Source organism: Montipora capricornis, chromosome 13, assembly GCF_036669925.1.
Source record: "Montipora capricornis isolate CH-2021 chromosome 13, ASM3666992v2, whole genome shotgun sequence".
Lineage (NCBI taxonomy): Eukaryota > Metazoa > Cnidaria > Anthozoa > Scleractinia > Acroporidae > Montipora > Montipora capricornis.
Window position 1 is genome coordinate 26341391 of NC_090895.1, and position 15351 is coordinate 26356741.

The 15351-nt window shown below is 38.5% G+C and overlaps 3 protein-coding genes and 1 long non-coding RNA gene across 4 annotated transcripts in view; 3 read left to right on the top strand and 1 right to left on the bottom strand.

Moving 5' to 3' along the window:
• Nucleotides 1-15351, bottom strand: part of LOC138030742 (uncharacterized) — a 50238-nt gene that overhangs the window by 7283 nt on the left and 27604 nt on the right. The gene's annotated exons all lie outside the window — the stretch shown is intronic.
• LOC138029943 (uncharacterized) lies at nt 370-9727 on the top strand. The gene is made up of 3 exons (XM_068877791.1): nt 370-1281; nt 6209-7605; nt 8709-9727. The coding sequence occupies exons 1-3, from the start codon at nt 870-872 to the stop codon at nt 8964-8966; spliced, it is 2067 nt and encodes a 688-aa protein (XP_068733892.1). The 5' UTR covers nt 370-869; the 3' UTR covers nt 8967-9727.
• Nucleotides 2186-4842, top strand: LOC138029946 (uncharacterized). The gene is made up of 3 exons (XR_011127984.1): nt 2186-2445; nt 3603-3679; nt 4528-4842. It is a non-coding gene; the product is annotated as an uncharacterized lncRNA (long non-coding RNA).
• LOC138028813 (uncharacterized) overlaps nt 10158-15351 on the top strand; it is a 6746-nt gene continuing 1552 nt past the window's right edge. The window contains exons 1-4 of the mRNA XM_068876438.1: nt 10158-10832; nt 11186-11231; nt 11404-11688; nt 12318-15351. The exon at nt 12318-15351 is cut by the window's right edge and continues 1552 nt beyond it. Of these exons, the coding sequence (XP_068732539.1) occupies nt 10431-10832; nt 11186-11231; nt 11404-11688; nt 12318-13096 (1512 nt within the window). The 5' untranslated portion in view covers nt 10158-10430 and the 3' untranslated portion in view covers nt 13097-15351. The remainder of the gene's footprint in view (nt 10833-11185; nt 11232-11403; nt 11689-12317) is intronic.

A 15351-nucleotide genomic window follows, 5' to 3' on the forward strand; every position in this document is an offset into this window, starting at 1 on the left:
GCTCATCCAAATTGGGTGGCAAAACTAGTGAACGATAAACGGAAACTAAGGAAACCGCAATGATATTTATGTTTCGTCAGCAAAAAATTCTCTACACACCCAGAGTTTCATAAACGAACGGAGCAAAGTTCGGAGTTGTTATGAACATAATCGCCACACTGGCAGATTTTTTGCAACGCATAAATTATGACCTTTATCGTTTCAAGAAAAATAACTTGTGAGCCTTCCAAGAATAGAGTACACTATCAATCGAAGAAAAAAACCTTAGTTCTCTAATTTAACCCTGTTTGAAGGCATGAGTTCGAATTCATCATTCTTTGCTAGCTTCAAAAAGGATGAGGGCTAATCCGAAAAAAAAAAAAGGCCAATTTTCTTTAAAATTGAAAATGGTCTTGGCGAGGTTCGCTTAGCTATGCATGATCAGTCTTAAAAAAAGGTCATTTCATTCATCGTGGATAAATCGACGAAAATTTACATACTGGTGCATGTATCTCCTTACAAAACATTATGGTGCAGACTCATTACACTCACTGTTAGACAGAAAATAGCAACACAAATAAGAACTCAGTCTCAATACAAAAACTCTTCAACAACAAGAAAGATAGAAGGGGTAGTTTCTAAAGAAACTGTAGTGCTGCGTCGGTGGGGAAGTAGTATACAAAGAAAGATATATCTTCTATAACCATAACAATTAAAGGAACGTATTAGGTGATGTTCCTATTTTTATCCTGATATACATTTCATGAAAAATAACTTGTAAGCTTAACTCCAATGGATATCATATGATATATAATAAGTATAGAAAAGACTTGTAGTGCTTTCTTGCAATAAAAAACGAGTTATTTCAGATTGTAAGTGCGTTGTCCAAAATGGGTTTTCAGCTTTATCTCGCCGCAGTTTTTACGGCATTCTTGGTGTTGGAACATTGTGCAGGTAGCGCTGAACAATCCCAGTCAACAAATCGCTCCAAACACGACGAGATACACCGCGCCAAAAGTCAGATCGACTCCTTGATTTACAAATTAACTCTGGATTTGAACACCTTTAACGAGAAGAACGATCTTGCTTCCGCCATGCAGAAAGACGCTGAGAAATTGGCTCGAATCGCTGAAGAAGAAATCGCTTTGTTGAAACCAGTTCAGCACCTTTTGGAAAAGCTGGCCAACGGTAACACTTCGAATCGCAATCAAACTTGTTTCGCGAAAAGGGGTGGCAAGATACAGGTGCAAATAGAAGCCAAAGAATCCGCTCTTCCAAAACACTACACCATAAATATACCAGGTAAATACACACTAAAAATTAAAGTGTAATGTTACGAACGCGAAAATGTAAAATTACACCTTGTTACTGTGTAAACTATTACACCAAAAAAATCTTCTAAAATTACTCTATATGTAGGGTATTTTTACACCTTGTTACTGTGTAAACTATTACACCAAAATAATCTTCTAAAATTACTCTATATGTAGGGTATTTTTACTCTTTTTAAAGGATAAAAGTTTATGCGTATTATTAAGGATAAAATTACGCAGTTGGAAGTGTACTTTTACACCAATTTTAATAGTAAAAGGCCGATTAATCTAAACCATGTTAGAGTGGTTTTTTAACTCATTCAGTTGTGGGCTTACAAATAGCTATTCATAAATATGATATACTGGGCCGAACAAACTGTCCTCAGGGCTTATTTATTTGTACGTAGTTCTCATTGCAGTCTGGCTCAATTTGTCACACTCTCTAGTTTAAGTATGAATATATCAACGTTTCGAAGACATTCGAAGATGTATCTCTGGTGTCATTCTCTGAGTCGCTTTCTCCCTCTGAACTGGGCGAATGTACGGGATCATCCGAATCATCATGAGAAAGAATTTCGTTCTCTTTTCCTTCGTCCGTTTCCTAAATAAGTTCAGGATGGTTGCGGGGAAAATGAGATTCAAAACTTGAAAAGAGTCTTGCTGTACCCAGGCCTACCACAAATGACAAGAAAATTTGGGTTGTGCGAATGCCGACTACGAATGTGAGCCAGTACTGGTAGTTTTTTTAAGCTCCTAAAAATCTGGTTCGTAACAAGCATAGGTGTCAGCTGCATGGTAAAATTCAAAAGGTTTGTTTCCGGTTACAAATGTCACTTCGAGCCATGTGGTTGGCTGCGGTATTTACGTCTTTTGACAAAAATTTCCGGTCAAAAAGGCGACATAATTCTCCGCCAATCAAGATGCATTATTGAATAGCGATAAAGAAACTTGATGACCCTCTTTGTATTACTTTTTATTCGGCCAGTCTTCGGAGAAGGATTTTGAATATTTGGAGGTCCTGTCTCTTGCGTTATTTTAAATTCAATGGCTGCTCATGGATGCTCAGATGTTAAACTATGGACAGTAGAGGAAGTAGGCGAATGGCTTACCAGTTTAGGCGCCCCGTACAACAAATATGCTGAATCCTTTCGTGGTGAGTAAACTGTGTTCATTATTTCTATTGTTAAGTTTTGAGGGTCATGATGTTCGCATCGTGCTTTGGTGCGTATTGTAGTCGATCCAAGTGTTTTTGGATAGACTACAATTCGCACCAAAGGACGATGTATTTAAATACATAAAAAAGTACAAGCTGTTTTCTGTTACGTTGAAAACGAAAGAATTGTTGCAGTGTTTTGACGTTCCTTAGATTTGAGACACAAATGGAAGGCACTGTTAGCTCGTTACGTCACCCAAATCAAGACCTTAGGTCCCGGCGACCGTCAGTTAGAATACTTCTCCCGGAAACTGATATGCCGGCGCGCAGAATAGGTGAAATCTACCTAACTTCATAAACATAATGTTGTGGTATTTGTTCGTTGGCGAGGCGACCGCAACTTCCCGCCTTAAAATTAATATAAATGTATGTTTCTTTCATGCATGGAAATTGATGAGGAATTCTTTGCTTGGCCTCTTGGAAAGTTATACGGGTAGTGATTTGAAAGCATAACTTATTCCGTAATTCGTAATGTTGGGCCAAAATTGAAGATTATAAGGAAAATTGATTTTCTCGCGCGACAACAGCGCCAGGTAAGTGTAAAGGACTGGTACAGTTACCCATGACTCACCAGAGGCGTGATATTACAAAAATGGCGGCTGTTTTTTACTGAGATTTGTTTAGAGAAAGACATACGTGTCACGAGGTGAAAACATTCGTGTAAGGCTAAATAGAAGAGAACTTCATGAGTAACCCATTGCTGAACCCAGACTGTGAAGAGCTGGCCAACCTATAGCCCAGATAACTTTATCTCTGTTTATTATTCCATTGGTTTAATTGGTGTACTTTGTCTACTTTTGCAATAATAATATTATTGTTCAATTCTTAGTTCGTTTGTTCCGGTTCGGTTTCGTTTTCCAATCGGTTTTTTCCCAGTCGGTCACCACACAGGCTAAATATAAAGTGTTGTTCAGTGGAATTGGACTGATTTTATTCAAATTGGCTCTTTGATTCAGGAAAGCAATGAATTTGAGAATAAAGAAATTAATAGAGCTGTGCAAGGTTAGATTACAATTCAGCACAAATATCCCTTGAAGATTTTAGTGTAAGGTCTTTATTTGTTCTTACTGATGAAGATACACCTATTTATTCCTCAGCAACATAGTGCGGCCAGCCAGTCAACTACAGACAACCACTAGCAACACTTCAGTCTGAAGCGAAAGACAGTTGACAGGTAAGAACTGTTCACTCCACGTTGTATTCCTGTCCTTATTAGGCTAGTAATGCTATGGCAACAGTTTTTCCTTTGTTTGAATTGTTTAAGTGGAGTTTACCCTTTTTTTTCTATAAGTTTAAGTCAAATCTGAACTTCCTACAGTTGTATGTCATTAATTCAATGAAGATGGTCAGGATTTGGGTTATTTTAGGGTTAATGATGAAATGGAAGTAGTAGAATACAGTGGAGAACAAGAAAGAATTATGGAAAGCTATAACTTCAAGTTTTTTTTTTGTGGTGTGTTTTTGTCATTATGTGGTAAGATTTGTTATTCTGTGACGAGGTTTGATGGTTACGTGTTGTGTTCCCTCGTGGTGATAAAGTTTGATCGTTATGTATTTGTTTCTATCATGTGTTGAGGTCTTCTTTTGACCTACTCTATTTACATTTCGAGTGGTGTACTTCTTTTATGACATTGAAAGTAAAGTAGATCTCACCATGCAGTTCATTTAGTTGTTATATTGTACAATGTAGCATAATTTCCATCTGAACTGGCGGGTGGCATACCTCATACAGTTCGATGTAACTTCAATAGTAGATCTAACCATTCAGTTAATTTAGTTGTTATAGTGTACTATGTAGTATAATTTCCATCTGAACTGGCGGGTGGCATACCTCATACAGTTTGATGTAACTTGTAAAGTAGATCTAACCATGCAGTTAATTTAGTTGTTATAGTGTACTATGTAGTATAATTTCCATCTGCATGAACTGTCGGGTGGCGCACTTCATGCAGTTCGATGTAACTTGCACCTTTTATAATGTTTACAACATCTGTTCTTTTCCACTTCATTTTATATATGCAGGTTGTGCCTACTGAACAAGAGCTACCTGGGTTGAAGCAAGATTCTCCTCCATTTATCCTCATTGCGGGCGAACTCCATTGTTTTAAGAGTTAAACTACACTTTAGAAGTTGGTGTGATAATACACACAAAAAAACGGATAGCCGGGGTGGCAACAATTTTACATCATTTTTAAGTGTAGTCTTACAATTTAATTTTTAGTGTGTTGTATTATTAAAACTCGCATTCTTGATATCATTTGGCCATTATTGATAATAATGATAATAACATGACTTTTTTCGGGAATATTGTTTATTTGCGCCCGCCCTTGTAATGTCATTTGCGCGCGAGGGCCGCAAATGACACAACGCGGGCGCAAATAAACAATATTCCCGAAAAAAAACATGTTATTCCCTTATTAAAGAACTCATATGCACTGTAGGCTGTTAGTTATCTAGAGTTGTGCGTTTTTTTTTCTTAAGTTAGCAAGTGTAATTACGATTGAGTTTATATTACCCATTGTTACGTATATTTTTATTGATAAATAGATGTTAAATAAACATAATTACACTTCATATTGGGATTGAATTATACTTTTTTATCGTGTAATTTCAAGTTTTTTAGATGGGGTAGATCACTACACCGTCATACGGGGTAATTTTACCCTTCCTTTCTGATATTATTACCCTTGCTACATGTGTAATTTTACTAGTGCAAAGTTGTACAACACATTTTACACTACTTTGCGTTTAAATATACCATTCTTTTGAGAGTTAAACTACACCTTAGAAGTTGGTGTAATAATACACACAAAAAAACGGCTTGCCGGGCTGGCAACAATGGTACACCATTTTAGAGTGTAATTTTACCCTTCCTTTCTGATATTATTACCCTTGCTACATGTGTAATTTTACAAGTGCAAAGTTGTATTACACACATTTTACACTACTTTGCGTATAAATTTACCCTCCTTTTGAGAGTTAAACTACACTTTAGAAGTTGGTGTAATAATACACACAAAAAAAACGGCTTGCGGGGCTGGCAACAATTTTACACCATTTTTAAGTGTAGTCTTACACTTTAATTTTTAGTGTGTATTAGTGTGATATTCCATAGTAACGTCACTTTGAGAGAAGCTGCAATCTTGCAATGATAGAAGCAAAAGTAAATGGCTTGGCTTTACGATCAATGATTACTTAAGAACGTTATCGACTGAAAATGTATGACATCAGTTGTCCTTTACCATATTTCAATTGGAAATTTCACTTACTGTGGTTCAGTTGCGCTGCACAAGAGCATTTAATGCCTGGATAATACAATAAGCCGTGACCATCGCAATGAAAGCCACATAGCAGTTGCTTTCCTGTAGTAATGTTATTACGCTATCTTTGAATAAAATCCTTAAGTGGGACCATTCAAATGAAATCTACAATACTTTCGCGTTGTGTTTGTTGCTAGTTGTGCAGTAAACGTCTTGCATCTTTCGATTCTGTGGATAAAATCCCAAACAGTGACTCATCAAATGAAAGTTCCTGAGGGGTATTTTTCTAATGTACAAATTCGAATATTGTAGATTAAAATGAACTTGTCTTAAGAGTATTTGCGTCAACCAGAAATGAGTCTTCGCGGTATCTTCATCGGACAATCAATCATATATTTTCATTTCGTTGAGCTCTCTCACACATCCGTCCTTTTTTTTCTCAGTAAACCACCGACAACTGATTGATCGCGGATTAACACGTAACGACGGGGATGATTTGCGAATCTATTACCATGAAAACAGACGACGTTATGTTCAATTAGACCGCGTCATAAAAGGCCTGGGAACAAAGTCCGCAACTGTCCAGTTCAGATTGCAGGCTCCTATATCAGCTAACAATGTTGATGGTTACTCATATTCCTTGGTGATGGGTGATTTGGTCAGCGGTAGCGCTAAGGAGAATCCCGAAAAAGTGTATGCTTTTTATGATGACTTCTCCAGTTCAACGCTAAAGAAAGACTGGGTTAAGGCCTGGGGACAATGGAGTGTACAAAATGGGCGACTGCTAGGAAGCACAATGCAAACTAAAGATCGAAACAGCGATTTTGTCGAGGTCGGAGTCTATCTCAAAACTGGGTTTCACTGGAAAGATGTGCAGGTTGAGCTTGACTTGATGGAGACCAGTGGGCTAAAAAACACTGCGACTGGACCATTTCTACGTCTGAGTAATGTAAATCCCAACAAGACAACAGGATGGTGGCTACAATATTTCCTGGGAGCTCCTAATCACTGTTACTTGAGGCCTCAAGCTAATAACAAAGATGGCAGCTGGAAATATGGAGGGAGGTTGCCCACGGCCTTTCAGTTAAACAAATGGTTTCATATCAAGTATCGAGTGATTGGAAACAGATTTTGGCAGTGGGTCAATGGCAAACTGGTTCATAACAATTTGAAAGTGGAAAAAGAATGGAAGATACCTGCAGGAACTCTAGGACTGGGCTGTCATAAGTCTAGTCTTAACTGTAAAACACTGTACGACAATATCAAAGTGACACTTCTGGTTGCTAAAGACCCGAAGATCACTTTGGGGTTGCTCCAGCCATTTTTCTTCCCGAATAGTGGTCTTCTGGGTGACAAGAAGCTGCCTGCAGACTCCTGCAAGCAAATCCATGATGCCAGTCTTGTCAACAACAAACCGCGCGCAAAGAATGGCGTTTACTGGATCAAAACAGATCTACAAGGAAGCTCAGCAGTCCAGACCTTCTGCGATATGAAAAATGGAGGATGGACTCTTGTCGGCAAAATCAGTGGAAGAGTCGGCAACATTTACCACAAATGGCTGGTGTCCAACTACAACACTGCGGAGCTTAAAACTCCAAAGATCTCAAAACGCAACCAGTTCGCTTGTCTTGACGCGCGCAATTTAGCAGTGGAGGAAGCCTCAAGGGTGATGTTGTCCAGCGGCGAGATGACGGATGGCTTAGGAAGTAAGTGGGTGATGTGGCGGTTGCCTGGTGACAGAGAAAAAGCCTCGTTCTGGGATCATTCTGTAGGCTTATCAGCCGTGAAAGCCGCTTTACAGAAACCAGTGATGGTCATTGCTTGGAATGGGAAAACAAAGGTAGGACGACTAAGCTCTAATCAACAAATGGGACCTTCAGTATAACCTTTAAAAGGCTGCAAGGCTGTAACCGTGCAATGTAGTAGTACTAGATGCGATGTTTTCAACTACCTTGTTCCCGGTAGTAGTTTTATGAGCCATACAACCAAGAGAAGCTATACTATAAATTATCAGCTAGATTATAATTCTTATAGAGCAGTTTTCCATTGAGTGTCGTAAAACCAAAACCAAAGTAATTACTTTGGCCAATCAAAAAGGTCGGAGACAATCCAGTAAACCAATCAAAACCCGAAGCAATTACACGTAGCCGACACAAAGCGCGGGAAAATGTGCACGCGCGAGCCACGATTGGTTTTGGTTTCACTTCTGATTGGTTGAAAAAATGGCGCGAGAACTTTGAACCAATCACTGAGTGAAGTAATCATAAACCAAAGTAATTATCTAATTACTTTCGACACTCAATTGAAAACCACTCTAATGTTGTGTATTTAATTACTTGTAAGGTTTAACGATTGCAGTATGCTGGATCAACCAGCACTAAATTTAGGCTGAGATTTAATAACCACAAAGTCGCCTTAGAGCTCATTCCAGTAAATCGCCATCACCAGTGATGGTGATTGCTTGGAATGGAAACAAACGGGTAAGACGACAAAGACCGTTACCAAATCGACAAATGAGACCTTCAGTATAACCTTAAAAGGCTACAAGGTTCGGGTTTCTCGAGACAATACGAAGTAGCAAACAAGCCCTTAGAATAGCGAGATATAACAGTCTTAAAAAAACTTACATTAAAGTAACACTTAAGTTGCATCACCAAAGTAACACCAAGTAAACAACTAAAAAATATACATATATATCTTGAGAAAAAAACCCGTAATTCACTAACGAGCTAGAGAAAACATAGTTCATATAGTTAGCCACACACTACAGATTCAAATACAGATATATATATATACATGTCAAAATCAGAAAAACGAAAAGGCAAATTCTAGGAGGGGAGGCCTTAAGGAAGTTAACTACGAGTGATCAACTGCAGCAAACAGCGAAGTAAATGGGAGCTAATTCAATTTTCACAATATTTGTAATTTCTTTCTTTGTGGCAGACCTGTTTCCAAAACAAGTTTGGGATAATGCCGTATAGTGCACACGGCGGATCATACCCTTATGCATCAATCAACACTGCAGGAGACACTTATGATACAAATGACAACTGCATGGCTGTTGGGGTGATGTCAAAAGGTTCCACTGCGCATGGCTGGTCACAGAATGGCAATGGTTACGACAGTTCAAGCAGTGATTCTGATTGGCCAAACAAATCATACTCTCACCAGTCTCCTTATGTGGTCGTCTGGCTCAAGTAACTAAACGACAGCCTTTTTGTTACTTTTGCATTGCTTTGCGCATTTTCATGGTTTGCTTCACAAATGTTTTCCTTCACCAATATTTTTAGAGAAAAACAGGGAATCATGGATACTGAAATAATAAAATGATGATTTTCGAAATACGTTTCCTTTTTTCCGGTGGAATTTATCTTTATTTTTTCTAAACACGAGCCAGGGTTTGATTAATGTTTCAACGATAAGAGATAGGGAATAGAAAAGTTGAATTTTAACCCCTTTATTCCAAAGATCGAAACGTTTATTCTCCTAACTAGTACCATAGGTTTCTTTGATGGGTAGTCATGAGAATTTGGTATCATATCAAGACCACACCCGTTAAGCTAATAATTATCGTCATTCTCAATACCTATCTGACTGACATTTCATTTAAATGGTGAACAGAATTTAATTGCTGATCACCCTGCGGAGTCAGAGGATTTAATTTGCATAATTATGTGATAAAAACTGCTAAATGGTTAGACATTTTCGAGTTAGATTAATTAAGTCAACAAGATTTTCCTCTTAGGTAAAAAGCAAAATCTCAAAAACCATAGCCTGTATCCTGAATGATTCTTGTCTGCACGTATGTTAGAAGAACAGTGAAGACAAATGACCTCAGCATGTGTAAAAGAGATTTGGTCACTTTTTGATTCCCTTGTTCGATTTATAATAGTCTGCTTTGCAATAAAAGATAAGTTTGGCGCTAGCTATGCATCGCTGTTAAAAAAGAAAAAAATAAAATAGTGCTGGGAAACATTTGTGTGGAGTCCTCATTTTCTAAAGGAAAATCTATGGGAGGCCATATCATTCAAAAGTGGTACGAGCTCACGATTGGTGATCGAGAACACGATCGCTATGGTTGAGATTATCGATTGGTGATCGAGAATGACGATCGCTATGGTCGAGATTCACGATTGGTGATTGAGAATGACGATCGCTATGGTCCAAAACACGATTGATGATTGAGAACACGATCGCTATAGTCGAAAAAAAAATTGATGATCGAAAATGTCGATCCCTATGGTCGAGAATATCGACTGTCGATTGGTGATCGAGAATGTCGACCAATAGATTGAGAAGAGCGTTTGGTAATTGAGAATTGGAAAGGACTGGAAACGAGTGAGGGATAATACACCCGCTTACATCAGGGAGTAAACGGATTTTCGCGCCTTCGAGGGAAAACATGGCGTCGAACACGTCTTCCGATGCCAGCGCTGGAAAGCGAATACTCGAAGAACTGCAGCAGAAGGCATCTCAACTTTCCACACTCCTTGGCAGCGAAACGGCAACGCAATCAGAAGTTCCTCCTCCAAATCAAAGTGGTTCTGCCAGCCGCACTTACTTGCCAAGTTTCAGAAGGCAGTTTTGCAATTCAAGTTCAAGTTCCAACACTTACCGCGTGCAAGAGGAAAAGGAAAAGTGAAGTCCGTTGTGAAAGGACCATTCATGAGGGATGTTATATTACTAACTGGCCCTGATGTAAATAAGGTTCCCAGGCAAGGGAAGCGAGTGTGGCTGATGGACAATGGCTTCATGATTTCAGGTTTCGAATTGCAAAAGGAGTGGACCGAGTGTGTGGTTGAGGCTTGTCTACGAGAGGCATTTGAAGAAAAGATTCCAATCGGTGTAGACTTCGAGATTCTCATGCCTGTTCACAGCACTCTCGTCAAACCTACTCTGGCACCAGGGCAAAGCCTGAATGGAGTAATGGTACACAGAGTATTTAAAGAAAAGCCCATATACATCAGACCGTTCCAGGAAATCTGCGATGATAGCATTTGCAGCATCAAGAGATATCGTGAATCCTCTCCCAACCAGGAAGATGATTTCATACGTCATACTCCAAAGGTAATGCCTGTGTTAGGCTTTGGATTGGGGAGACTTATATTTTTCATAAAAGAGAACTTCAGATGCAAAATTTGACCTTGGGGAGAGGCATGTGATAGCCAACCATAACTCGATCCAAAGAAGAACCCACTCCTCGAAAGTAGAAATGCTTGAGAGGTTGTGTGGGGGTTTTAGGGGGTGGGGGTGAATACCCAGTGGGGGTAGTCCACACACAGTTGAGATTTCAAAATTACAGTGTATTGAATTCAATTCATGTTGTATGGTTATTAATACTCCTTTACTCACATAGCCCTCTCCCACCTTCAGATGTGTGTTTTTGCCAAAGGAGTGAATTTTATTTTCATTGTGTCTAGGATAATGAAAAAGCTGACATCACCTGTGAACAGCAAGACTATTCAGGTACAATCAGTTATTATTTGATTCTGTTCAAAATTTGTAGCAACTACACTGTCATGAGGTCCTAGTTTGCAAATTGTGAGAGCATGGTTTCTCAGTCCCAGGCCCTAACCCCTTCCCTGGACTGGATGCTGATTGTATTATGTACTTTCAAAGTTTTCATTTTATACAATAGGAAATCAATCAGCACAGGCAACCCAGTCAGGTCACACCATCCAGCAGCAACAAGCCCAGGCTGCACGGGCAACCCAGTCAAGTCACACCATCCAGCGGCAACAAGTCCAGGCTGCACGGGCAACCCAGTCAAGTCACACCATCCAGCTGCAACAGGCCCAGCCTGCACAGGCAAACCAACTCGGTTCACACCATTCAGTTGCAACAGGTCCAACCTGGGCAACCCAGTCAGATCCCACCATCCAACTGCAAGAGGCCCAGATTGTCGAGCCAACTAATAATCAAGGTACAAAGTTTCTAATGAAACTGCTGTCCTGCGTCGGCGGGCAAGTAAAACACTACCTGATTATCAACTCGAAGTTGATAAAGGTAAATTAACCATTAGCCCTTCATCGAAGCAAAGGGCTAAATGCTCGATATGTCAGCTACTAGAAACTTGCTACGGCGGTTAATTTACCGTTATCAACTTCGAGTTTATAATCAACTAGTGTAATAATCAAGGTAACCTTTGCCATGAAATTAAAACTGCAACTGTGCATTGTTCTGATAGTACGCACTATATCCATCAATTCTTAATATGGACTTTCGTGTCCTGTGCGTATAGGTAGTTGTTATTAAATCTGTCCGTTAAGATTATATTTCTTTAGGGTGGAATTAATCACTGTGATGAAAAAAATAACAAGTTATGGTAATTAATTTCGTTTTAGTGCAGATTTGCTTAGGAGTCAAAGCAATCAATTCAGTTTTAGACATATTTTACATTTTTGCCTCTCAACCCTGGCATCTGCCAGTGTTATTAAACCAGTTAAATTTAGTTAGACTATATTTAAATTATCTAGTTTTATTGCTTTTTAAGGCCTTTTTAAAATTTTATGGTTAAATGTATTAAAAGTACTTTATTGGTTCTATTTGTAGATGATGCTGAAGACTTGATTCCCATGCTTTATGATGATGATGCACCTAAGAAGTGTGTCACTGTGCATCGAAGTACCATGAGGAAAGACCTTATTGAAATATTCAGTGATCCCAATATTTCAAATTGCCTTCTTGATGTCAATGTCATTGATGCAAATGGCCATCCAGAAGACGGGAGGGGCAAGGGAGTTCTGCTTGACATTCTTACTGAATTCTGGCAGGATTTTTTCACTTCACTCACAGTTGGTAGTGGAGAGAAAATTCCTTTTATCAGGCATGACCTGCAGAAGCCTGAGTGGGAAACTATTGCAAGAATCCTGGTTTATGGTTACAAGACCGTTAAGTACTTCCCTTTGAAACTTTCTCATCTATTCTTCGCATCATGCTTATTTGGAGAAGAGAGCATCACACCAGACTTTCTTCTAGCATCGGTTAGACAGTACATTGCAGCTGAAGACAGAGAGGTCTTGGACACATGTCTCAGTGATGCTTTTGATGCCAACGACAAAGATGCCATTGAATTCCTCTCGACATTCAAGTGCTTCAGGGTGCCCAACAAAGACAACATTCGAAGAATAATCATGGAGTTGGCTCACCAAAAATTGGTTCAGAAACCAAGATATGTATTAAACAGCTGGGCCCCTATTGTAAACTCACTGCGGTGTGATTACACTTTCCAAACCCTTGAAGGTCTCAAGGAACTGTATGACAGCAAGCGTCCAACCTGTTCAGGGCAGAGCCGTCCAGTGAAGCCGAATGACAGAGTCTGGAACATCTAAAAAGGTTTGTCAAAACCTTAGAAGGAAAGGCACTGGCCAAGTTCCTCCATTTCTGCACAGGAAGTGATGTCATTACCTGTGACCACATTGAAGTGTCCTTCTCTTCTTTGGAAGGTTTTCAGCGACGCCCTGTGGTTCGAACATGTATACCAATGCTAGAGCTTCCTACTACGTATGAGTCATACCCAGCTCTGGCAGAAGAATTTACTAATGTCATGAAAGAAGACCAAGCATGGTTTTTTGACATGATTTAGGTGTTTTAATACTTCTCTAATATCAGCCTGCAAGCAGACTCAGTTCTTTGGATTTTCATGTGCAGAGCTGTGATTTGCGAACTGTCAAGAGAAGGGACGGCAAAACCTTTTCCCATCCTGTCCCATTTCCCCTGATGCCTCGTTTCACTAGATGGTTCCCATGTAGCAGCTCTGCAGTCAAGACTCACTGGGTAACCCAACCAAGTGATCATGCATATAAGCATTTCCCTCAAGAAGACTTGATATCTCAATAGAATCTCAATCAATGTGTCTGATAGACAGTGTGTAAACAGACTGGCCAATTTTGGAGAGGGTTATACTTAGTATGTTCAGTACATAAAAGTTGTTGTCTCAAGTTATGATAACAGGTTAATCATTGATAGAAACAAAGATTTTCAAATTGTTCAAGGCAAGATAATTGTGTTTCTCACTGTTTCAATTTTGTTCCAGTTCTAAGAGAATAAAAAAGTTATCATTTTGTTAACACAAAACACTGTTATTAGTTACTGTTTTACAACATAAACCGTGTATGGGTGTCAAGGTGGGATTGCAAACTGCAGTTTACATTATTTTTTTAGGTAGATTAAACTTTCAAGGAAGTCATCATACTGTTGATGAACTGTGTTTATTCGGAAACACCCAAGAGGGGCTTTTGCAGAAATCATATCTCAAATAATTACTAGCAGCTGATTAGTGCTACAATTCATTGCACATATTTAGCCTTCTATTGTCTGAGAAGGGTTTGTTGAATTTAAGAAACATGACAGAAGTGGGTTACAGCTTTACAAGAGAAAACCATTAGTGGGTTTTTAATAAATACACACGATACATTTACTGAAAGTTTGTCATTCCACTTGAGGTTTCTGTTTAAAGTTATAGTTCAAGGTGTTCAGTTTTGCTGTATGGAACTACAGAACAAATATGTAGCAGCATATTCAAGTTATGTGATTACTATAAATTTAGTATGATTTTTCCAGTAATTCTGATTACTATGATGATGAATAACAATATTGCTGCATAATTATTATTATTATTATTATTATTATTATTATTATTATTATTATTATTATTATTATTATAACAGTACAGCTGGAAATCTTATGCTCAAATGTAACAATACAACTGTATTTTCATGTGTTGAGTTAATAAAATAACATTAGTAACCCAATGTGGACCATAGAATTGTTGATTTACAATCCTTGGAATGTCGGTAGGCTGGAAAAGGTGGAATTCAGAATCCTATTGTTAAATATTTCTTTATTTACCTTCATTTTTGTTTCTGTCATCTCATGCACATGGTTACATATGTGAGCCATTGAATACATCTATATATTTTTCAATGATATTGTAAAGCACAAGGAAAAGTGAAAATAATCCAAATTCCCTAATTCCTGCTTTCCAATTTACCTGTTCTTTGCCTTTTCTCAAATAATATAAAACATTAAATAACAGTGATAGAAAGCGATCTAGTGAATTCATGATTATTATAAATCCTGAAACCTGGCAGCCTCCCTTCCAAAAGCTGGACAAAGTAATACAACTCAAAGCAAACTGCAGCTGTTACTAATACAATTGGTTTTGTTGTACATCTACATATGTATCCTGGATTTAAATGGTTATCTTTTCATGCCTGTTTCTTTGTCCTCAACAAATACAGTAAGTTGTCTACATACTGAGTATGTACAGTAATGTTCATCTACCTTGTTCAGGGTCAAATTTGTTTTTGGTTTGAGTTTTGGGTTGACTCACAGTGCATCCAGTTAAGGAGAACACTAAGAGCACCCAAATCACTTAAAACCTTTCGTCACATCTCATAACAATGCCAGATCAGTGAAAGAAGTTGACTAAGACTTGTGATGATGAAGGAAAATTAAAGGTTGAACTAGGGTTGGTAAAAGTGCACTTCCCTCTAGTGTTTTACATCACAGCTTTTAACTGTTAATAAATTAAACAGTTTAACTAAGGCAAGTCTCTTACTGACTTGACAAAATCACGAACTCT

Coding starts and splice junctions, on each gene's coding strand:
- LOC138029943 (XM_068877791.1), top strand. CDS start 870: ATGGGTTTTCAGCTTTATCTCGCCGCAGTTTTTACGGCATTCTTGGTG. Junction 1,282..6,208: donor CTACACCATAAATATACCAG/GTAAATACACAC, acceptor TTTTTTTCTCAG/TAAACCACCGACAACTGATT. Junction 7,606..8,708: donor CTTGGAATGGGAAAACAAAG/GTAGGACGACTA, acceptor TCTTTGTGGCAG/ACCTGTTTCCAAAACAAGTT.